Source organism: Garra rufa, chromosome 8 (genome assembly GCF_049309525.1).
Source record: "Garra rufa chromosome 8, GarRuf1.0, whole genome shotgun sequence".
NCBI classification, from domain to species: Eukaryota; Metazoa; Chordata; class Actinopteri; order Cypriniformes; family Cyprinidae; genus Garra; species Garra rufa.
Window position 1 is genome coordinate 24,593,245 of NC_133368.1, and position 24,380 is coordinate 24,617,624.

The 24,380-nt window shown below is 35.9% G+C and overlaps 1 protein-coding gene across 18 annotated transcripts in view; it reads left to right on the forward strand.

Annotated features, from left to right (window-relative positions):
* lrrfip1a (leucine rich repeat (in FLII) interacting protein 1a) overlaps positions 1 to 18,109 on the forward strand; it is a 47,590-nt gene extending 29,481 nt beyond the window's left edge. For 5 of the 18 annotated variants that reach the window (XM_073845298.1, XM_073845300.1, XM_073845302.1 and 2 more), the window contains 12 exons: positions 2,548 to 2,604; positions 4,560 to 4,637; positions 5,042 to 5,164; positions 5,663 to 5,698; positions 5,805 to 5,930; positions 7,229 to 7,300; positions 8,095 to 8,265; positions 8,485 to 8,577; positions 8,716 to 8,808; positions 9,056 to 9,148; positions 9,821 to 9,944; positions 10,488 to 14,350. In XM_073845298.1, the coding sequence (XP_073701399.1) occupies positions 2,548 to 2,604; positions 4,560 to 4,637; positions 5,042 to 5,164; positions 5,663 to 5,698; positions 5,805 to 5,930; positions 7,229 to 7,300; positions 8,095 to 8,265; positions 8,485 to 8,577; positions 8,716 to 8,808; positions 9,056 to 9,148; positions 9,821 to 9,944; positions 10,488 to 13,156 (3,735 nt within the window). In that variant the 3' untranslated portion in view covers positions 13,157 to 14,350. The other 13 variants (XM_073845306.1, XM_073845308.1, XM_073845309.1 and 10 more) reach the window with 8 other exon arrangements.
* The last annotated feature ends 6,271 nt before the right edge of the window (positions 18,110 to 24,380 follow it).

A 24,380-nucleotide genomic window follows, 5' to 3' on the forward strand; every position in this document is an offset into this window, starting at 1 on the left:
GGTGTGTTTCTATACCGTTTTATGCATGTGAATTGTAGCCAAATTAAAGGCTTTTCACACTAAAAGGTAGTAAAAGATGTTGACCTAGGTAAAGTCAACATCTTTTGATCACCAAATTACATTGCCAATTATAAGAAGTCTTACCCGTAGGTAATGTATAAACGGTGTGCGGCATGAAATAAGATAATTACTGCAAAAATGTTTTAAAAATTATCCTGGGTAAACATTTCCAAGTGTGAAAAGCCCATATAATACCATTTCTGACTTAAAGGGATAGTTCACCCAAAAATGAAAATTGGATTTGTATCTGTTTACCCCCAGGGCATCCAAGATGTAGGTGACTTTGTTTCTTTGAAACACCTCAGTGTGTCATCACAAGCCGCAAGGTTTAATTTGGTTTTGTCTGTGTGTGTTTTTTTTTTTAAATCTCAAAGCCATGGGTCCCATTGACCGCCATTATATGACTGACAGACTGCAACGGTTTGCATTAAAAATCTTCGTTTGTGTTCTACTGAAGAAACAAAGTCACCTACATCTTGGATGCCCTGGGGGTAAACGGATACAAATCCAATTTTCATTTTTGGGTGAATTATCCCTTTAAGTTGGCATGCTGCCCTTTCATTTTGCATTTTAGTGTGGTAAAACAGTTGGATTGTCTCCCCCTTACATTCATCTCTCCCACCGCCGTACATCTCTCACACTTCTGTCTTCATCAGTTAATCATTCAATCATCTACATTATTTCCCATCATTTTAGAGTGCCTACTATTCATCTGAGCTGTACAGCAGCAGTAGTTATTCTTCTAAACATCAAGCTCCTTCCTACAATGGCTACAAGGTCTGTCACCTTAATCCTCTTTTTCCATCCCACCGAATATCTATCCACTCCTTAAATCCCCTATTTTCTTTTCTTGTACTTTTCCATTTTTTCTGTTATATCCACCTTATTTTGCAGTTATTCTCGCTTTTCAATCTGAATTTCATTTGTAATGCTCATCTCTCCTATCTGTTTAGCTGTCTCTGTTGCACAGCAGGAAGCACATGGTTTGTGCTGCTCCTCATATTACCCTCTGCCCCACAGCACTTCCTGTACAATAATGTGTGCCGCTCTGCACGCACGTTTTAGATACTTTCACTCTCTCATCCACAGCAGGTCATCTGGGATTATTAGATCTTAAACCCACACAGACCACAAACACCTGAGGACTGAGCTAACTGCCCATGCTTTCATGCTTTGGCTTTGACTTGTCCTTAAAGATGAAGTGTGTGATAGAATTTTATGTGTTTTTGTTTATTTATTTTTTTCCGAACCAGACATCCCAAATACCTATTAGTTGTATTTAATGAAATCATGAATTTAAAAAAATACAGTTAAGGTCAAAAGTTTACATACACCTTGCAGAATTTGCAAATGTTAATAATTTTACCAAAATAAAGAGGGGTCATACAAAATGCATGTTATTTTTTTTATTTAGTACTGACCTGAATAAGATATTTCACATAAAAGATGTTTACATACAGTCCACAAGAGAAAATAATAGCTGATTTAATATAGATGACCCCATTCAAAAGTTTTCATACACTTGATACTTAATACTGTGTTGTTATCTGAATGACTCTATGATTTTGAGATGCATCTTTTCACACTGAGGACAATTGAGGGACTCATATGCAGCTATTAGAGAAGGTTGAAACGCTCACTGTTGCTGCAGAAGGAAAAACGATGCATTAAGAGCCAGGGGTGTAAACTTTTGAACAGAATGAAGATGTGTATATTTTTCTTATTTTGCCTAAATATCATATTTTTTCATTTAGTACTACCCTTCAGAAGATACTTACATGTTTCCGAGAAGACAAAATAAGTCAAATTTACCCTAATCTTCAAATTCAAAAGTTTTCACCCCCAGACTCTTGCATTGTTTCCTTCTGAAGCATCAGTGAGCATTTGAACCTTCTGTAAAAGTTGCATAGTCTGAGTCCCTCAGTTGTCCTCAGTGTGAAAAGGTGGATCTCAAAATCATACAGTAATTGTTGGAAAGGGTTTAAATACACAGAAATGCTGAAAAAGCAGCAAGAATTTGTGGAACCTAAAGGATCAAGTGTATGTAAACTTTTGAACAGGGTCATTTTTATAAGTTCCACTATTATTTTCTCTTGTGGATTGTATGTAAACGTCTTTTATGTGAAATATCTCATTCAGGTCAGTACTAAAAAAAAAGAAAAGAAAAAAATTTTCATCCTATGAACAGTAGGATCATGATTGAACTTGATCAAAATTCATTAAAATATTGAAAAATGACACACTTCACCTTTAACAACTAGTTATATACCATTTCCTCCCAACTTGAATGAAATCAGATGACATGGAATTATCTTAATGTGATGAAAGACAGCTGTATTGATGCACTGTGCACAAAAGGAGAACTGATACTGTGGAAAGAGTTTGCATGCTCACTTGCACAGAGTGGTTATGGGTAAAACCTCGAGGCGTGAGAAGGTGATATAAACGTTGTTTCTCTTCTGTGTGTTTATATCTGTCCTTCATCAGGGCTCTATATATGAGGACAGTCTCTACAGTGGCTCTCGACGCTCCAGTGCTCGTGCTGTAAGAATGAAAGAGCTAAACTGTTCATGAAAATTGCAGTGTACACTCTATTAACCTGTGGATTCAATTTCCTAACCATTAACAACTGATTTATTTATTCATTTATTTTTATTTATAATGTTCTCTTATCACGATAATCGGTGTAATACCACTCAGAGCATTCTGAATGTGTTTTGTTGATGCTTTAAAGCTAAGAGTGTTTTATATCTGTGTAGCTGACATTCTTAATGTTGTCACATGACATTATCTTTGATAAACATCAAGATTTTTTGGTTAAAAGTTACATGAATGTTCAAAAGAAAGTGTTTATTTTAGTTTTATATATATGCTACCAGTCAAAAGTTTTTTTTGTTTTTAAAGAAGTCTCTTCTGCTCACCAAGCCTGCATTTATTTGATCCAAAATACAGCAAAAGCAGTAATATTGTGAAATATGTTTACTATTCAAAATACTGTTTTCTATATGAATGTTTTTAACACATCATTTATTTCTGTGATTAAAGCCAGAATTTCAGCATCATTATTCCAGTCTTCAGTGTCACATGATCCTTTAAATGAAAGAAATGACAGAAACTAATATGGGTTGCTTTAAATTTAAAGGATGCTTTAAATTGATCAAAAGTGATGATAAAGGCATTTATAGTGTTACAAAACATTTCTATTTCAGATAAATGCTGTTCTTCTGAACCTTCTATTCAGAAACTTTTTTTGAGCAGCAAATCAGAATATTAGAATGATTTCTGAAGGATCATGCGATTGGAATAATGAGGCTAAAAATTCAGCTTTGAAATCAGAGGAATAAATTACTTTATTTATAATTATAATTTAAATAGTAAAATATTTCAGAATTGTACTGTTTTTGCTGTATTTTGGATCAAATAAATGCAGGCTTGGTGAGCAGAAGAGACTTCTTTTAAAAAGCATTAAAAATCTTCATTAAGAAAAATTTGACTGGTAGTGTATATTTTTATCAATTGTAATAAACTTGTATATTTCACCTAGTTGATCTAATTGATTTGCCATACTACAGAACCATTTACAAAGTAGAAATAGTACATGTAGTCTTTAATTAATCTAATTAATAAATGTATGTATAATCTTAAGAAATGAACAAAATGCCAAGCTCTGTCATGAAACTCTAGATGGCGCAGGCTGATGGGGTATTAACGCAAACTGATGATATTCACAGCTTTACTTGGCACAAGCTGATTGCAAATAAGCTTGCTGCTTTACATTTAAATGATTGGTTAGCATCCACTAGAGCAGTTCGCAGCGCGCTTTCAGTTACTCTGAAACCCTCCACATCCCCAGCTCCACCTGTATAGATCTGCTATGGGTTATTATATATGCTATTTGTGCAGCAGCAGTATGTTCTTATGTCCTGACATCACCATATCGGTATATGTATTGGCAGTAGCAAGTTTCTGTACTTGCTTTTCAGCAGCAGCAATAATCTACAATAGCAATGACTAACAACAGCAGCAATTCAGCAGCGTAGCAGATCTATTCCGCCAAATACATTAACCCCTTAGTGTTCCAACGTTCCACCGGCGGAACGTTTTGCATTGAGTTAAGTTTGACAGGAACGCTAAGGGGTTAACACTGTCAAATCCATTACCATGCTAAAATCTTCAGAGAGTTGTCTTGACAGAAATTGTTTTAGATGCAGTTTCACACTTTAAGTCAAATTTAAATGTCAAGTATTTCATGCCAAGCTTGTTCTGTAACAAAAGGATCTGTACGACACTAAAAGGCATGCATGTGGTTAGTTTTCTACCAGCTTGTTTTTGTGTTCGTAAATTTGTACTGCTCGTACTGCTTTAAGAGTCCTACAGATGTGCAGTGTCTGTATCAGGCCTGAAATGTCTGACACTGTCCAATCCATTTTGTGTATATAGATGTACTCTGTCTCTCTGATTCTTCACATTCTCATAGCGTGTGTATGTGTTCCGTCTAGTCCTCTGAATACAGTGGGTTCCTGGGCTCCAGCTCTAGGACTTCGTCCAGAGCAAATTCTGCGTGTGGCAGTCCGGTGGTAAGCAATTTAACGGTCACTGATGCCCAAGATGATCATGGACCAACATAATTATATTTCATAAGCTGCTTTCTCAGTGACAGATTCAGTTACAGCTACATGCATCATAAATCTGGTGCCTGTACTATGTGTCATTGTTTGTTGATGTTTATAGCTGAGTCAGTGGATAAATATCCTTTAAGTCTGTGTTAAATTGATAAATTACTTGATGTTTACCTATTAAGTAGGTTTAAATTACTTTAACAGTGTATGAAAGGACATTTGAGGTGAAGTGTGTGTTTGTGTGCATTCTTTCTTTGGGTGCATGCAAAAAGCCAACTGTTAAACTTGGACAGTTAAGACTTCACAAATAGCTGAAATACCTCTCGCATTGATGTTAACTGCTGCCATCTGCTGGTTTCCAGGATGACAGCAGCAGCTCAGTGGCTAGTTTCATGCGCAGCACAGCTAGTCTCACTGGCCTCTCTAGAGATCTTGACCGTGTGGTCATTCCTAACCTGCCAAATGTTAATGGGAGGCTGTCTATGGTACGAGACAGAAATCGTCGGGGTTCATGCGATTTGTGGTGGTTGTCGCCCTGGTTTAAATTGTGTTTGTGCATTGGCATGTTGAATTTAAGTGGTGGTCTGCATGTGAGATGGTCAGTGGTCAGTTGCAGAAAACCACGGACGTCTGATGCTTGTCATGATGCTTGATAGAAATTACCAATTGTTAATATTAATATTATAATTCAAGTTCATTATAAAAGGATGTTTTTTTTACAGAATTGCTTACTGGTTGCATTTAGATTTTTTCAGTGTTCTTGATTAAATACAATCATTGTGTTTTGAATCTTATCAGCTTGACTTAAACTGATTCTCTTCCTCTAATGGAAAAATATCTGTTTTACTAACTTTTTGTGTTGACAGCATGTCTTCAAGGGACAGCATGAATCGCAATGAATGAATAACAGACACAATGAGCTGATTTGATGAGTTGCAAGTCTATAAAATCTGTTAACTGTGTCTCATCTTGTTTTTTTAAAGGCTGATGACAGGTTAGACCGAGACTACTTGGAAAAGGTTTGTGGATTTCTTTTTCATTTGTGTAGCTCTTTAACCATTTAAGTTAAGTCTATTCTCCCTCAATAAACAAAGGGATATAACTAATGACTTGCTGTATTTTTAGGGCTCTTCACGAGCATCGACTATTTCTGGTGCCACTCTTACCTCTCTGGGTGGGTCGTCCTCACGGAGAGGAAGTGGAGATACATCCATCTCTGCTGACACAGAAGCATCCATAAGGGAAATAAAGGTTTGTGTCCTGATCTGTTTGTCTTGGGCCAGTTTAAATATAAGCAGCAGGTTTATATAAGCACATATCATCCTATGATTTCGTGGTATGCTTTTGCTGTTTTTATATTGGAAAAATATTGCGAATTCATTGCTCATTTTCGTCACTCGTCTTGCTCACAGAAATTATTTTCACAGCTCAATACACTGTCATTTTCTTGTTTATGTTGCTCAGTCCTGTTCCAAGTCATCTGCCTTCCAAAAGAGTTAAAGGAATAGTTCACCCAAAATAAAAATTCTGTCATTAATTACTCACCCTCATGTCATTCCAAACCCATAAGACACACATTCATCTTTGGAGCACAAATTAAAATATTTTTGATCCTGCATTGATGGCAACACAACTACCACGTTCAAGGCCCAGAAAGGTAGTAAGGATATTGTTAAAATAGTAAATGTGGCATCAGTGGTTTAACCTTAATTTTATGAAGCTATGAGAATACTTTTTGTGTGCAAAGAAAATAAAAATGATGACTTTGTTCAAAAATTTCTTCTCTTCTGTGTCCGTCTTTGGCGCACAATCATGAGAGTACCATGACAATGTGGTGCTGCTGATGCAGGAACATCTGAAAATGTCTGAAGATTTCAACAGAGAGCAATTTTTTGCTCAACCTTACTCATTTGAACCAGAATATACAGATGTTGAACTAAGAGAGATGGACGTTCTACGTCGGAACGCTGACACCTGTGTCAGAAGCACAACATGCATGCTGAAGACCCAGATGAAGGAGAACAAATTGTTGAATGAAGTCGTTATTTTTGTTTTCTTCGCACAGAAAAAATATTCTTGTAGCCTTAATAAAATACGGTTGAACCATTGATGTCTCATCCTTTCTGGGCCTTGAACGTGGTAGTTGCGTTACTGTCAAGGGTCAGGGTCAGAAAGCTCTCAGATTTCATCAAAAATATCTTAATGTGTGTTCTGAAGATGAACAAAGGTCTTAGAGTATTGGAATGACATGAGGGTGAGTAATTAATGACAGAATTTTCATTTTTTGGTCAACTAACCCTTTAAGTCTCAACCCCAATCAAGCACTCCAGAACAAGATATCTAAGATGTTTGTGTGTTAAACTTTTCAAGAGCAGGACTGACCACCGTCTATTATCTGCTTCACTGTTATTTTCTACAGCTTTGTTCTTGTTTCTTGCACAGTAATTCATTAAGAACTCAATCTGGCGTTCTTTACCCTTCCATTGCTCTTCCTCCACTGCATCCTTTCTCCTTCCTCTTCCTCTTCACTCTTCATGCTTTTCATTCAGGAGATCCATGAGCTTAAGGATCAGATTCAAGATGTGGAGGCGAAGCACATCCAGAACCTCAAAGAGCTCAAGGTACACGGCTGGTAAAGGCAGTGCCAGTCAAAAGCCCAGTGAGAACCTGCTTTGTTTGAGTGATGTTTGACAAAGGCAAAGGACCAACAACATTTGTGCTTTTTAACCAGCGAGAAGCTGATCAGGAACTGCTGATCTGGCTCTTGTCTTGCATGTGTATATGTCTATGCCACTGAAGTCTATAGCCTCATTTTTTTTCTGCCTTGCTTCCATCTTTGACTTTATCTTATTCTCCAAATCATATTGTTACTAGTGCTCTTCAAACGATTAATCATGATAAATCGCATCCAAAATAAAGTAATTTTATATATATATATATATATATATATATATATATATATATATATATATATATATTAAATATACACAGTACAAACATACATACATTACACCAGTGATTCTCAATCCTGGTCCTGGGGGACCCCTGCTCTGCACATTTTGCATGTCTCCCTTATTTAACACACCTGACTGAGATCATTAGCTGATTAGTTCAGTTCATGGATCTCTCTCCTCATAAGCTGATGATCTCAATCAGGTGTTAAATAAGGGAAACATGCAAAATGTGCAGAGCAGGGGTCCCCCAGGACCAGGATTGAGAACCACTGCATTACACAATTAATCGTTTGAACAGCACTAATTGTTACATGGTTCTCCAAGATTTTGTTTGATTTGAATACGAAATTTATTTTCAAATTGTTAAAGATTGATGTAGAGTTTGAGGTATTGTAATGCATGTTCAGACATGTATTTGTGAGTGTTTGCTGGTTTTCAATATGGTGTCTGACTTTTTGAAGGATTCCCTTTTGGAAGTGGAGGAGAAATACCGTAAGGCCATGGTCTCCAATGCACAGCTGGACAATGAGAAGACCAATATGATGTATGAAGTGGACACTTTGAAAGACTCTTTAATGGAACTGGAGGAGATGCTCTTTGAAACACGCCGAGAGCTCGAGGAAAAGTGCAAGGTCTGTACAGTCAGGTGTGCATTATTATAAGTTGCAGTAATGGTTTGTTGTAATACATTGTAGAAACACATATAATAGATTACAGAGAGAGCTTTTAAATTGCCATTTTATGATTACAATAGAATGGTGTACAAAGTGTTTTTGTATTTTAATATCAGTGTTGACACTCTTTAATATTTAATTTAAAGGGTAAAAACTAAAGGCAGTTTTATGTTTTAGGACTTTGAACGAGAGAAGCATGCTCATAGTATACTGCAGTTTCAGTTCAGTGAATTGAAGGAGACGCTGAAACAGAGTGAAGAACTGCTCACTGTGAGTATTACTGTATTTATGTCTCTGTGCTAAAACCTTTGCCTATTTCAAATGCTTGGCTTATCTGCCCATCTGCTTTAACTGCTTCTCTCCTTCCTTCATCTTTGGTCTTCTTCCATGCACAATACCTCTCTATAGGAGATCCGTCAATTGCGGCTCAAGCAAGACTGCTTTGTTAGGGAGATTTCTGACCTCCAGGAAACTATTGAGTGGAAGAATAAAAAAATTGGGGTATGATCCCGCAATATCCAACTCCTGTGAAAATATTTGTTATTACGTTCACTGTGTGAGAATTATAATTTTACTTTTAAAACATGTAGTTAGTAGATTAGCTTGATTCTACATCTGTTTTCTGCTACAATCTGTCTGTCATTGCCAAACTGTTCTTGTTGTCTGCAGCACTGATGTTTTCATTGCTTTCACCTTCTTTTTCTCCTCTTTGCTGCATTATTGCCAAATCCTTACTGGTGCTGTTCAGGCATTAGAAAGGCAGAAGGAATTTTCTGATGCCATTCGGAATGAGCGGGATGATCTTAGAGATGAGGTTGTTCAGCTCAAAGATATTTTGAAGGTATTAATATGTGTGCTGAAAACTAGGGCTCATTCTTTTTTCATTAACATTTCGTAATGAAACGTGACCCTGGACAACAAAACCAGTCTTAAGTCGCTGGGGTATATGTGTAGCAATAGCCAAAAATACACTGTATGGGTCAAAATGATTGATTTTTCTTTTATGCCAAAAATCATTAGGATATTAAGTAAAGATGTTCCATGAAGATTTTTTGTGAAATTCCTACTATAAATATATCAAAATGTAATTTTTGATTAGTAATATGCATTGTTAAGAACTTAATTTGAACAACTTTAAAGGTGATTTTCTCAGTATTTAGATTTTTTGCACCCTCAGATTCCAGATTTTCAAATAGACGTATCTCGGCCAAATATTGTCCTATCCTAACAAACCACATATCAATAGAAAACTTATTTATTGAGCTTTCAAATGATGTATACATCTCAGTTTTGTAAAATTTTACCTTATGACTGGTTTTGTGGTCCAGGGTCACAAATAGCTGTATATTCATTTTTAGTAATGTAAAGATGCTAAAATCCAGCATATAATATAAACCAAGATCGATTCATTATTAATCAGATTCTGACTGATTGAACAACCTTAAAATTGTCATATCCAGAAGTTTATCTAGTCAGTAAATTGATATTAAACTAATACTTTTTTCCTGTTCAGAAACATGGCATTGTCCTTGGACCGGACTTGGCCACCAATGGAGAAACAGGGGAAGAAGTCGGAAAAGCTGATGAGAATTCTCAAACAGCATCAGCTGAGATCCGAGAGGGGAGTAGCGTACTAGGTAAGCTGCTTTTCTTATCCTTATTCATTGCACGTTTTTTATCTTTGCCACTTTGCATTTTCCTCTTGTACAGCTTGTGCCAAGTCTAACCAAACTGTTTCTTTGTGCCCGGTACAAATGCATTGTCACATTAACATCTCTCACACTCTCCTGCTTCCCTGTGTCCACTTTGCATATACAACTAGAATGAAAGTTAACACTACATAGTCATGTCTTTTTCTTGAGTACATATTCCAGTGCTCTGCTGGACAAGTGTTTATAAAATTGCAGAAAATATTTCACCATCCTTGATTTTAAAATCAAAAACAAGAAAAGGAATTACAGAGTAGTTTGTTCAGTTCTTGACCTTACTGTGGGGTTTTCTTCTTTGGTACATCCTTCAACACATTTGATTTGTATGTTTGAGAGCTTTGCCATGGAGTCTTTGTTTTTTCGCTTCTTTCCCTCTTTTTCTTCTCGCTCTAAAAGTTTGCCATATATTCACTGGCTTCTACAAACATATTTCTTTTGGCTTTAACTACTGACACCTCAATCATCTCCCAGGCACTCATCAGTTGAAGGAGTGTGAAGACCAGCAACAAAAAGTTTTGGATGACGGGGTGCCAGGAAATCAGAAGTTTTACAAGTTCAGTTCTACAAACACACCTTTAGAAGCAAGTGAGAATGGAGATCTTGGGGACCAAACGAGTCAGGATGTAGAGCAGCTTAAGAATAGACCTGAAGAACCTCTAAGTTCTGTTGGTGATTATGAACTCACTGCAACAAGACCCAAGGAGGAGATCAAATCTGAGGAACATATACCGAAAGAGTCAAGAGGTGGTACTGTGGAATTAGGATGCAACGTTCACAAGGATGGACTTTTGGAGATGGATCAACAAGAGAGTGAATGTGTCAAACCAAGTAAGGCAATCAAAGAGGAAACTTCTTTAGAGTCAGTCTCAGGTTCAGTCCATGATGAAACTGATAAACCTGGTGAGACAGTGCTTGATGATAAACTCAAAGAGGAACCTGCAGAATCATCTGAAACTGAAAAGCCAACCAAAACCCAAGGTGCCAGTGCTCCAAATAAAAAGAAGAAAAAGAAGAAGAAAAAGAAGCAGAAACCGTGTGATAAGCAAGAGAGTAAGACAAAGATAGATGACAAGGAAGAAACGGTTTGTAATGAAGACAATCCAATCCAAAAAACAGAAGGTGATCTAGAAGGAAAGCATCAGGTGCCCTTAGAGAATGATATATCCAAAACAACAGTGAATACAGATGTCCCACATGACGACAAAAGAACCAGTGAATTGGACAGTATCACAAGCACAAATATCAATGCTGATGATGTTCAAGATAAAATTCTGTTAGTTACAGATGAAACTGATTCAGAACAACCTTCTAAAACAATCTCAAATTTTGATTGCCCTGAATCTAGCAATGGTGTCTTTCCAAATGATCTGTCCAACAATATTATCTCTAACCCCACAAACATAATTGAACACACTCAGGATTCAATAAATCCTGACTCCAAAGCTGTAATCTTTAGCTGTGGGCTTGTATCTTCAGAAATGGAGACTTCACTGCCTCATGAACCTTCTGCTCAGTCCATGAATGCTGTTGAAGGGAGTGTTGAATCCAGCAGCTGCTCTGAAAACATTGAGAAATCTTCATCAGCAGACATCAAGGAAGTGAAGAAAGAGAAACAAGAGAAAAAGCTCCAAAATATTGATGTAGATGGGACCACTAACCTTGAAGATCAAGATGACTCCGCTCATCCCTCTTCCTCTGTAGTGGAGAAGGTTGGAAATAAGGATGAAAGGGTTATTGAGAAACAATCTATTGATCAGTCAATGGAAAGCCAACCTCAAGACAGTACTAGAGCAGAGTTGGACCAGGAAGAGGTTGAGACACAAGATGATCTGGATAAAGAAAACCTTAAAGTGCCTACTGAAAAAGTGGTCGATATTCAAGGCAATATTGGAGCAGAATTGGACCAGGAGGAGGTTGAGACACAAAATGAACTGGATCAAGAAAAACTTGAAGTGCCTACTGAAGTGGTGGTTGATACTCAAGACAGTATTGGAACAGAATTGGACCAGGAAGAGGTTGAGACACGAGATGATCTGGATAAAGAAAATATGAAAGTGCCTACTGAAAAAGTGGTTGATACTCAAGACAGTATTGGAGCAGAATTGGACCAGGAAGAGGTTGAGAGACAAGATGAACTGAATAAAGAAAACATTAAAGTGCCTACTGAAGAAGTGGTTGATTCTCAAAACAGTATTGGAGCAGAATTGGACCAGAAAGAGGTTGAGACACAAGATGATCTAGATAAAGAAAACATTAAAGTGCCTACTGAAAGCCATGTTGACAACACTTCTTTAATTGAAACCCAGGTTCAGGTTGTGCTTGAGGATCACCTGTCTCCCAGTGAAGCAATTCAGGAATCAGTTGGAGAGTCTGAAGCTTCTGACCAAGAACCCAAAATAGAAAAAAATGAGGAGGAAAAATCAACCCAAAATCAGGTTATGCTTGCAGTGCAACTACCTGAAGATGAAGACCTTCTAGTAAAGTCAGATGTGGCTGCTCAAGAGCTCATGGAAGAAGATGAGGAAGAGGAAGAGGAAGGAGAATCATTTGATTTTGATGAAACAGATCTTGAAGCATCATCAGATGCCCCTCTAAAAAATGTTCAAGATCAGCCAAATGAGGAAGTTGAAAATGTTCAAGAAGCAGGCGAGGAATGCCAAAGCAATGTCACTGATGAGGACCAAACTCAAGAAGATGAACATCTCGAACTTACAGATCAAGAATCAAAAACAAAGGAACAGAAAGATGATGGACAAGACACAGAAAACCCACAAATAACAACAGATGTAGATCAGTGTTTAACAGAAGACAGCCAAATCAACAGTGAAGTCAAACCTAATGATCAGCAGCATGATACTTCTGAAAATAAAGAAGATGCATTTAAGGAACATCAGCAGACATCAGAGGATGTTACACTTAAGGAAGGAGTTAATCTGATCTCAGAGATGGAGAGAAGAGATGTAGGCCAAGAGATCAATAGTTCCATTCACCACGAAAGAAAGGCATCAGATATTTCAGAAAATCAGGAAGTTAAGAAGGAAACCACAGAAAGCAACAAGGAAGATGAAAGAAAAGAATCTAAGAAAAGTGGAAAAGGGAAAGGGAAGGGCAAGGGGAAAGAAGATTGTAAAATGTCTTAATAGACAAGGACAATGTTTTGTCGCTTCTCAGCATCTTCAGTTTAAGAAGTAATTTGCACTTATGTAGGTCCTAATGAAACTATTTTGGGACCATTACTTCAGAGAACCCTAAAGAAAAACAAAGGTATCTTATAGTCAAGCCCAATTATCAGTCACTGCAGCTGTTTCAGCAAACATATTTTATATATGAATGTTTTACACCTTGGACACTGGAAATTAGTTCAAACAGTATTTCAAATCCCCAAATTAATCACAAATTAAATGCTAGCAGTAAGGGGTATAAAGTGTCATATTTATTATGAAATTCTACATGAACATGAATAAAATGTTTCTAATAATAATACATGTTACTCTTTTGAAAATGGCCAGCTTTATGTCTATGTTGTGGTCATGTTTTGCAGCTTATTAATTACAATGTTTTCAGTTACAAAGGACCCGTGATGTATTTTGTTTAAATGGGTGTTATGTTTAAAATTGTGGCAAATAAAAAAAAGTTATTGTGTGCCAACCCTATAAAACATTCCTCTAAGAATTTGACTGGAGCTTTGTAGTTGCATTTTGTTTTTACAATTCATTTGTTGGGAGACATGATTGAAAACAAATGGAAATATTTTATTCTGTTCAGTGAAGATGGTGTTATAACATTGATACCTAGTGTATGTTTACTGAACCATCTTCATTCAAATAAAACATAAGCAATTCAAATATGTTTTATGCTATTGTTTATTGATTGTGTTACAGCAGGACCTATCTGGATATAATGATAGAGGACAATTAATTAAACTGCTTATGATAAGAATGACTTTTTAAGGACATGAATTATAGTATGTCTCACACTCATTGCATCACCAACCTCAAGTAAGCTCACATCACGAAAAACACTAACAATTGATGTATAGACGGAGTAAACGCTGAGAGTTTTGAGTACATGAGGCTATAGCCTCTGAGGTCACTGAAGTTTCTGCATGTTGTCCATCCTCATCCTTCACATCCCAGCATAGGATAGCCTCACTTTTTGCATGCCCTGACTCCTCCCCCTCCATGCCTTTGGCTCCTCCCACCCCTGGTATGTGAAATCTTTCCTGTCTAACCTTGGAATTTGTTTGAACATTAGAATGTCATGTTTTAGATGCTTAACTGTAGTTGTTAAAATCTTTTGAGTGGATATATAGATGGTTGTTGTCTAATGGTCTATCTGTTGAACTTTCAGAAATTCGCTTGCGAAAACTGGTTGATGAGAGGGAAAACTTAATAGAGCAGGTGCGCTTCTGACAGTTACTTTCCATGAACTTTGTCCTCGTTTTTGCAACTACAAGCATTATTTTCTGTTTCTCTGTTCAGGTTAAGAGATTGAAAGGTCAGCTTGAGCAGAAGAAACAGAAGAACGGTTTAGAGGATGCGTCCAGCCCAGAAGGAGATGTGCTGGAGAACGGCGCTGACTCCAACATCATGGATTTACAGAGTAAGAAACTGCCTGTACTCGGTCAGTTTCAAGGCAAACGCTGTCCAGGTTTGGTTTATTGCCAGCAAATAAGACCCTCAGCCTCAGATATTGATAAATGTGTCTTATTTCAGGGGATGCCAACAGACAAATCAACGACCTCAAATTTAAGCTTGTCAAATCTGAGCAAGAAGTTACAGCACTTGAACAAAATGTGAGTTCTTTTAATGTTTTAGCACTCTTAAATGGGTCATGAACTGCCATTTTGTATTATTTACTTAAAATGTTATCAAGATTTTTACATTAAAAAAAAAACATAGTTTAGAAGTAATAAGCTATTTTCTGTCCTGTTTTGACCCCCCTCATCAGAACACTCTGGTAGGTGTGGAGGATTGTAGACTTGGAAGCAGGGCTTGCAAAATCGCTAGCCTGACGTCCCATGGCTATTGTGTTTTCCAAAACTCTTTAGTTTAGTTGTATCACATTTAAGGCCATAAAAAACTTTGAATACATTACATGTTATAAGAAAAATCTTAAATGAACAGTCCACTTTTTTTTTTTTTTTTTTGGAAATAGGCAAATTCTCCAACTCCCCCCGTGTTAATATGTTGATTTTTACCATTTTGAAATCCATTCAGCTGTTCTCCTATTGGTCTCATAGGATTCAATGATCTATGCTAAGCTATGCTAAAAGTGATATTGCCAGAACAGGAGAACGAATGGATTTCAAAACAGTAAAACTCAACTTATTAACTCGGGTCTTACAGTTGGTGACAGAAAGACAAGAATCATGATACGACCAATTTAAACTTTAAAAGGCAATGTTGTCATTGAATAAATATGAGAGCTGCAAGTTTCAAAGTCAAAACGTGGTGAGGATGTCTTTATGTGACTATCTGAAGGGAACCGACTGTTCTTAGAAACTTGTCATTGGCATTTTGATTTAATCTTTAACTATGATACCTGATAAAGCAGCATTTATAAGCAGGGCGATGTTTTTGAAACGCTAATTTTATATAAAATATTATAAATTGCTAATTTTCAGCGCTCTTAAAGCGCCACACTGTGGCAGAGAATGAATTTGCATTTTCTTGCTGTTTATGGTCAGATCCAAGCAAATATCAACCCATGTTTTTATGCAGCAAACAAAGAGTTGTAAATGTGTGAAGTTAATGTGCCTTTCTAAAAATCAAAACAATTAAGGCAGTAATACTTATGCGTTTAAATAAATATAATAATTTATATGCTTGATTTATTATTTTTAATGGTCTAAAGGCTGAAATGCCATGATATAAAATTTTAGTTTTTGTGAAAACCTGTATCTGAACTGTAAATCATGTCATTTTATGGCTTAATATGTTACCGTAGATATTGTCCAACTCATACTGTTTAATTTACTTGTACAACTCTTAAAAATGGTCATAAATAACATAGATTTTAAAATGTATTTCTTGATATTTGTGTATTGAAAATATTTTTGATTGACAATCAGACTCCTGTCTGATTTTCTATGTAAAAAAAAAAAAATATATTATTTTTTTTTTTTAGTTTAATTTTCGGGCTACCAAAATCTGAATAGTACCTGTCCGAAAGGCTTCCAGAGATTTTGAAATTTCATGAGCTTTTGTGAACATCCACTGCTATGATTGGCTAACAGTTGTGTATATTTGACATCCTTCACAGATGGACACTGCTGTAATATAGGTTAAAACACTTAAGTACTCAGTACATATCAAATGATCTATAATAACAGACAAAGCAATAGTCACACTTGCTGACTTGTGTGTTGCAACATTACCGTCGGATCTTTTAATTTCAGTCTTTCTGAAAATCCTGCTGAATGGTGACTTGTTTGGTAAAATCAGGTGAACAAAGGACCAAGTTCACACTGGCTTTTGGCTTCAATATAAGCTGTTTTTAGACCAACGAGAAAGTTTTGAGTTCTGAAACAGGATGATTTTATAGTACCTCTTATATGTCAAAATTTTGATTTCTCAGTTCATGACCCCTTTTAAAAATATTACGTAGTGAAATAACATTTGAAGTGGTTTTAATTAAAACTGGGGTTGTAGGTCACAAGGCTCGAGGGTCAGGTGACCCGCTACAAAGCTGGATCTGAAAATGCTGAGAAGGTGGAGGACGAACTTAAAGCTGAAAAACGCAAACTCCAGCGAGAGGTACATTAGCCTAATCACTCTGCTTTACATTTTAAAAAAAAGTTGTATTTATATGTGCATATAATAATGAATGGCTTACTCAACTTTTTTTCCTGGTAGTTACGCTCTGCACTGGACAAGGTTGAAGAGTTAGAGTCCAGTAACAGCCACCTCTCGAAAAGGCTGGAGAAGATGAAGAGTGGCCGGGGAACAGCAACAACTCCCTAATGGTTTCAGATCTGTCCCATAATCTGCCCGAATTCACCTCCACTGCCTATCCATTTCCTATTGGGCTTTTACCATCATTCTGCACCTTATGCAAACTTAATAAAACTATAAACAAGCCCATGAGAACCCTGATACATTATATTCTGCAACCGTGCCATTTCTTTCCTGTTTATCCATTTAGGTTGAGTCCTTCATCTTTGGAGAACTCAATCAGGACTTTTGAAAGGATGCAGGAGGACTCTTAGTATGCCTCATTCAAAAGCACAAACACTGTAGTTCAAAAAAATTTATTGTATTAATTGACAGATGTGAATGTTGCTGAATTGATTCAAGTGTAACATGCAAGGCTGCCTGAGATTATTTGGAGGTCATGTCAAATCAAGTTAATCTTAATCTTGATTTGGAGAAGGATTGTAAAAGTTACTATTTGGAATTCTGAATGTGAGAGATCAGGACATGTTGTCCAGCTGTAGGAAATCTGGATGGCCATTTGTTTGGTTAAAGACACCTGTTGCGTCACTAAAACAGACGAGTATGTGTGATTGTGCGTGTTTGATGCTTTCATGTGTTCCACTCTCAAAGATATTTTATCAACACTAGTTGAGTCGACTAGATTGTCCTTGTATATCTGAAGCCAAAGGTTCTAAAATAATATTGAGGTCTCACGGCTGGCTTTTGCCATCTGCGTTCTTTGAATTTTTTTTCTCCTCTAATAAATTGTTTATAATGGTCTTCATAACATGCTGTTCCACAAAAAGACAGATGTAACAAATGAGGATGAATACTGGTTCTTAGTGAATTTTGTTAACTGAACCACAAAAATCAGGAAGTAGTTCAAGGATTTTAGGCTGAGCAGCGACTTTTGGTGGTGTTGCTGCCTTTGATAAGATTTCAAATTCAAACAGCTTAGAAGATTCAGAACTCATCCTGTCCAAAGCAATTATGAGGAATGATGTGATCAGAAGCATTAATCGTTGAAGACTGTTGTGATCACAAGCACCATTTATTATCACCAGTCCCGATGAGAGGCGGCTTGTTTACAATGCTTTAAACCATTTGTAGGTTAACTTTATGAAAACTGTATGAACCGTTATGTTATGATCTGCAATAAAATGTCCATTTTAATTTAAAAAAGTTGTCTGTAGTCTGTATACACAAAGTACATGCAGAGCTAGACAAGATGAGCATTTAAGGTTAATAAGTATAAAAATTGTCAACTGTTTCTCAGGAAATAACCCATCGTTTCGCTAGATAAGACCCTTCTTCCTTGGCTGGGATTGTTTAGAACCCTTTAAAGCTGCATTTAAACAGTTTTTTGGAAGTTCAAACTCTGGAGCACCATTGAAGTCTAATACATGGAGAAAAATCCTAAAATGTTTTCCTCGAAAAACAAATTCTTTACGACTGAAGAAAGAAAGACATGAACATCTTGGATGACGAGGGGGAAGGTAAAATAGCTTTTGTACTAAATTTATAGGCATTATACCCAAAAATCCTTTATACAGTGGACTACCAGTAAAACTGGTGAAAATTTGGGACAAAAATTTTTATTTGACACTTTGACCTGACCATGTTTAATACCTTGCTATCAAAGTTATCTGACACTATCAAGACGAATTTGTTCTGACAGTTTAACACTTGCTGTTGTCATACTTTATCAGTTTATTTGCTATAGTTTAGAAAATGGTAATGTGAGAAAAGTTGAAGGTGTCTAAATAAATTTTGGCTTTACTGTATGTAGGATGGGAGACTTGTTTGAGGAAGAATCTTTGTTGTCTTTTGATGCCTTAGTTTTAAGATATAATCTACCTAATCACTACTTTAGGTTTTTGCACAAATACTACACTCACCACTAAATACTCGTTTTCAGTTAATAATGAAAATCCTTCTGAACTCTCCTTCATACAAGTTGATTTCCCTTTTCTATATGCCATGCCTTTATGGTGCAGTTAGTACTTGACATCTCAGACTGATTTGGGGAAAAAGTAGAGTGATTCATTTTAGGATTTTGCACAGAATACATATGCCGCATGATCCAGGTTTACTAGTCCAATTTAACAACATCTTTGGTTTTCCCTGCAAGCTTATCTCTAATAAATTTGAAAGGTGTCTTATGAGTATGTTAACTTTTGCTGCCAGGAAGAATCTACTGATGTCACGGATCAGTGATAAGCTTCCCTCCATTAAAGGCTGGCCCTCAATTATTAGAGATTATTACTCTGGAACTCTTGACTTGTATTATTCATTCTACAATGAATGCCTATAATATGGAGACCATACCTATATATGCTTCTACCAGTGACATTTTGTGGTTTGGGATAGCGTTCCTAGAGGTGTGTAAGGTTCTTTATTGGCATCAATGGAAGAACCTTGAACATCCATGGAACCTTTCAAAAAGTAGAAAAGGTTCTTAATACAGGGTTTCTGCAGATATGAACAAGTGAAATTTAAGACTTTTAAAGACCTTTTTAATACCACCTTATATGAAATTTAAGACCTAAACCTGTAATGGAAATATATATTATATTACATGCATATGTGATACTTAATGTGTTTAATGTAAAAAGTAAACAAAATTTCATGGCTGTCATAAATTAAATTTATTACTACGATATACAGTGAACTTTCCATATCAGCAGATACTATTCCACACAAAATATCCCCATAAAAGTACCACTAGAAATATCTGATGTAAAAAAAAAAAAAATCTGAAGCGATTTTTTTTTTTTTACTTTTGAAATGTATGCGTACCTTTGAAATTTATTTTATGAATTTATCAATAAATTCTAAATAGCAGTGAGATTACATAATTTACACTGCAAAATTAAAAGTGAGATTAATGTTTTAAATACATTTATTGATTTATAAATATATATATTAGAAATGTTATATAAATACTGCGATTCTGTCTGAAGACGCAGTAACTTCCACAGAGGGAGAAAAAAATCTACAGTTGTTAGCAACTGGCCTTAGCCAAGCCCTATATTCAGTTTTTCCAAGCCCAGTATCGCTAAACTTGCACTTCCTCATAGCTAAAAAATTAAATCCATTTGACTTCTGCGGTACAATCCGAGAGAGACTCGCGCCAATAACAGAAAGCTGATTGGCTATTGCATGCTGGTCTCATTTGTAGTTTTAATTCAGCAAATTATATTTGGAATAGTGAAATAAAGAACTACAACACCACGGAAACAACAGAAAGTGAATTTAGATGAGCATTAGAGGTAGCGTTACATGGACATCGGAAAAATAAGACCTGTGTAAAATTATTTAAGACCTAGAACAGCGAATTTAAGACTTTAAGGCCTAAAATTTAGATTTTTAAATTTTAGACTTTTTAAGACCCCGCGGAAACCCTGTAATAGACAAAAAAAAAAGTTCTTTAAAAAAATGGTTCTTTCAGGAACTGAAAGGTGCTTTGGGGAACCAAAAATGGTTCTTTTATGGCATCACTGCAAAAACCCTGTTGGAACCTTATTTTTTGTATTCTCATCAGTTTTCAGTTTCAGTTCATTTTGATCTGTGATACAATGCTCTGTTTGTAATCTTATGTATATTTAAATTCCCTTTCGTTGTACACGAGGCAGTGTGTCTGTTACCATTTTGTAATGTTGAAAGTTATTTAAAAAAAGACAAAAAAATATTGGATCAAAGTTTTTTTATTATTATTTGTGGTAGAAACAAACTTCAATTAGAACATCTCTTGTAGAACTTGTATAAATGCTAAATAAGATAAATCTTTAAATAAGTAAAGATGAACAACATACACTGAACAGCTAAGTAATAATATACAGTGGAATTTTGCACATGTAAAAAGCTGTGCCTCACAATCAAATGAGATTTAAAAAAAAAAAAAATCCTGTGATGTTTATAGTGCAGCTGAACCACTGCCAAAACAACATCTACTTTATTTAGGGATCTGTCTCCTCTATCTGGGATGTACGATACTCCACCACAGACTTCTTCATGTTCTTATCTGGAATAAGATCTGTGCAGCTGAGTGGCTTCCCTGTTACTGGATCATTATTGTTCCTGCAAAAATAAATGAGAAAAGCAGCAACAACAAAAACATTATTATCTTCCTACTATATAAACCTCCATATAGAAGACAAAAATAAAACAAGACATCAGGTAGATCATACACCTCCTATCAGAGCATGCAAGACAACATCCTTTGTAAAAGCATTTCATTACCACATTATGCTGTTATGATAAGATCATGGAAAATAACATGTCCGTGGGTTTCTGTCTATATGGAATGCTGTTATTCATGTTCATCATTCCCATCTGCCTCACACCTCTTTTTGCAAATCTTAAAGAAGAAATTCACTTCCAGAACAAAAATTTGTAAATAATTTACTGACTCCCTTGGCATCCAAGATGAGCATTTAAGGTTAAAAGTATATAAATAGTCAATTTTTAAGAATATATCTGATCGTTTTGCTAGATTAGACCCTTCTTCCTTGGCTGGGATTGCCCTCAGCCCTTTGAAGCTGCATTTAAACTGCATTTTGGAAGTTCAAATTCCACTACTCCACGATATGGAGAGAAATCCTGCAATGTTTTCCTCCAAAAAAAAAATAAAAAAAATTTCTTTACAACTGAAGAAAGAAAGACATGAACATCTTGAATGACAAGGGGGTGAGTAAATTATCTGTACATTTTTGTTCTGGAAGTGAACAACTTTAATTTCATTTAGAAAGTGGGTGAATGGCACCCTGATATACCGTAACATTTACAGTAAATGGTAAAATCAGTTTCCCAGATGTTTGCTGTACCTCAATGGTCCAACTCCACATGAATAGCAAGAGAAACAAAACACAATTCAACTCTTGAGCACCTAGCTCCGAACTCTTAATGCACTAACAAATGAAGTAAATGTAATGCAAATGTACTTTTTCAAAGACTTCTTCACTGAAACTTACGTCTTTAGATAGTCCTCAATGGCTCTTCGCTCATACACACATCCACTTTTGGCTTTGACTGGATCAATGAATATCTTCCCTGTCAAGGGACATACCAGATGAGGAGGCACTTGAACCATGCTCTCACCTATGTATTGCTAAAAAAAAGCAGATTGAAATGCAAAGAATAAAAAAAAATATATTATTCACAATTTCATTTACTACAAGTGTACAGAGCTCAGATTGTTAAATTATTACTTGTGTACAATTTTAACCTGTTGAAATATTAAGAAAAGGGCTGCTCAAGAACTCCATATTCTCACATTTTCACAGACTTCAAAAATATATTTTATTTACGCTTAAGACATTTAAAAATGAATGATTGTCCAGTAATGAAATTAAGTGTCCTTAAGAAGTGAAAACACAAGTTTGACAAAAAGCCCTGAGCTACGATTGTTGGTAATAATGAAATGAACAAGAATTTACCTTTTCAATGGATTCCATGGACTGACATGCGTTTGTTGCAGTGGCATCTTTAGCTGCTTGCTCATAGACGTCTTTGCTAGTCAGGAATTCCTCTGCTAATATGCTGCAGATATGAGAGACAGTGGACAAAAATACATGCATTCATTCATTATAGCAGTGGTTTTCAACTCCAGTCCAAACTTCAGACGTTTGTTCTATTTGACTTAAGTGGACACAGGAGTGTATATGTTCTATTTAAAGAGCATCAAAGGAGTAGTTCACTTCCTGAACAAAAACTTACAGATCATTTACTCACCCCCTTGTCAACCAAGATTTTCATGTCTTTCTTTCTTCAGTTGTAAAGAAATTGTTTTTTGAGGAAAACATTTCAGAATTTCTCTCCATATAGTGGACTTCTATGGTGCCCATGAATTTGAACTTGCAAAATGCCATTTAAATGCAGCTTCAAAAGGCTCTAAACGATACCAAGAAGGGTCTGATTTTCTTTAAAAAAAAAAAAGGCCATTCATATATTTTTTTAACCTCAAACGCTCATCTTGTCTAGCTCTGCGTGTACTTTGTGTATTCCGGTTCAAGACAGTTAGGGCATGTCTCATCTCATTTTCTCCTTCAACATCAAAATCGTCCTACAGTGCTGCAGAAGTACCGACCAAGTGTTTACAAAGTGAACATGCAAAGATCAAACACCCTTTACAAAAAAAAGGTAAAACAGCGATGTAGGGTGATTTTGAATTTGAAGGAGAAAATGAGATGGGAGTTTTTTAACATACCCCAACTGTCTTTAACCGGAATACACAGAGTACACGCAGAGCTAGACAAGACAAGCATTTGAGGTTAAAAAGTATAGAAATTGAAATTTAACCAATCAGTTCACTAGATAAGACCCTTCTTCCTTGGCTGGAATCATTTAGAGCCCTTTGAAGCTGCATTTAAACTGCAGTTTGGAAGTTCAAACTCCCAGGCACCACAAAAGTCCACAATAGAGAGAAATTCTGAAATGTTTTACTCAAAAAACTATTTGTTTATGACTGAAGAAAGAAAGACATGAACATCTTGACAAGGGATGAGTAAATTAACTGTAAATTTTTGTTCTGGAAGTGAAAACCGCTGATATATTGTATTGATATATTCCTTAAGTTTCTATTTATTACATTATTCATTTAGAATCAGATCAATGCTAAATAAATGATGTAATGCTTTTTACAACTTAAACAGGTTTTAATCTGTGGTATGTTCTGATTATATCAGATTTGTTAAGTCCATTTAATTACAAAAACTTTTAGAGTTAAAGTGGTAAAAAAAAAAAAAAAACAGCAGATAAAGAAAAAAAGGCTACCTGTCTAATGGGTCTTCTGCCTCTGGGACTATCAGAAGTCCATATACAGCATCCAAGATCTCTCTCATAGTAACATCAGCTGAGTAGTGTCGATCAAATATGTTGTGGCAAATCCTTCCCACACTGTTGATGTTGCAATGGTAAATCTATACTGCAGTTAAGGATTTTATAAAGTACAAAATGCCAAGGTGTTCTGCGCTCTACTCTTAATATATTAATCAAAAACAGATATCAGTTTCTGAAATTATTGTCACACTGCTGAGGCTATAGGATACCGGAGTGTAGAACCGAACAACAGGTGGTTTCACTGGATAATCACGACCAAACTGACAATACAGCTCAAAGGTTCCATTCTCATAGGGGGTTTCAGGTGGTCCTTTCATGACGATTCTCCAAAAAGCTGAAAACAAATTAAATGCACAGTGACAACAACTTTATTGTACACATTACTTATGTGTAATTTTGACTACCTTATTTAATTAGAGGAAGCAAGGATTAATTGGCAAATACGCAAACCAAATAATGCGTTACCAGGTTTTTGAGGATTATGGCTGTTTGTGTAAGCAATATACATCGAAGAAGCTTCTACCCACAAACAGGAAGTGTAAGGTGGTGAGAGAATGTACATTTAAGACTACATAATGTATAGTGACAAATTAACTGTTACAATTAG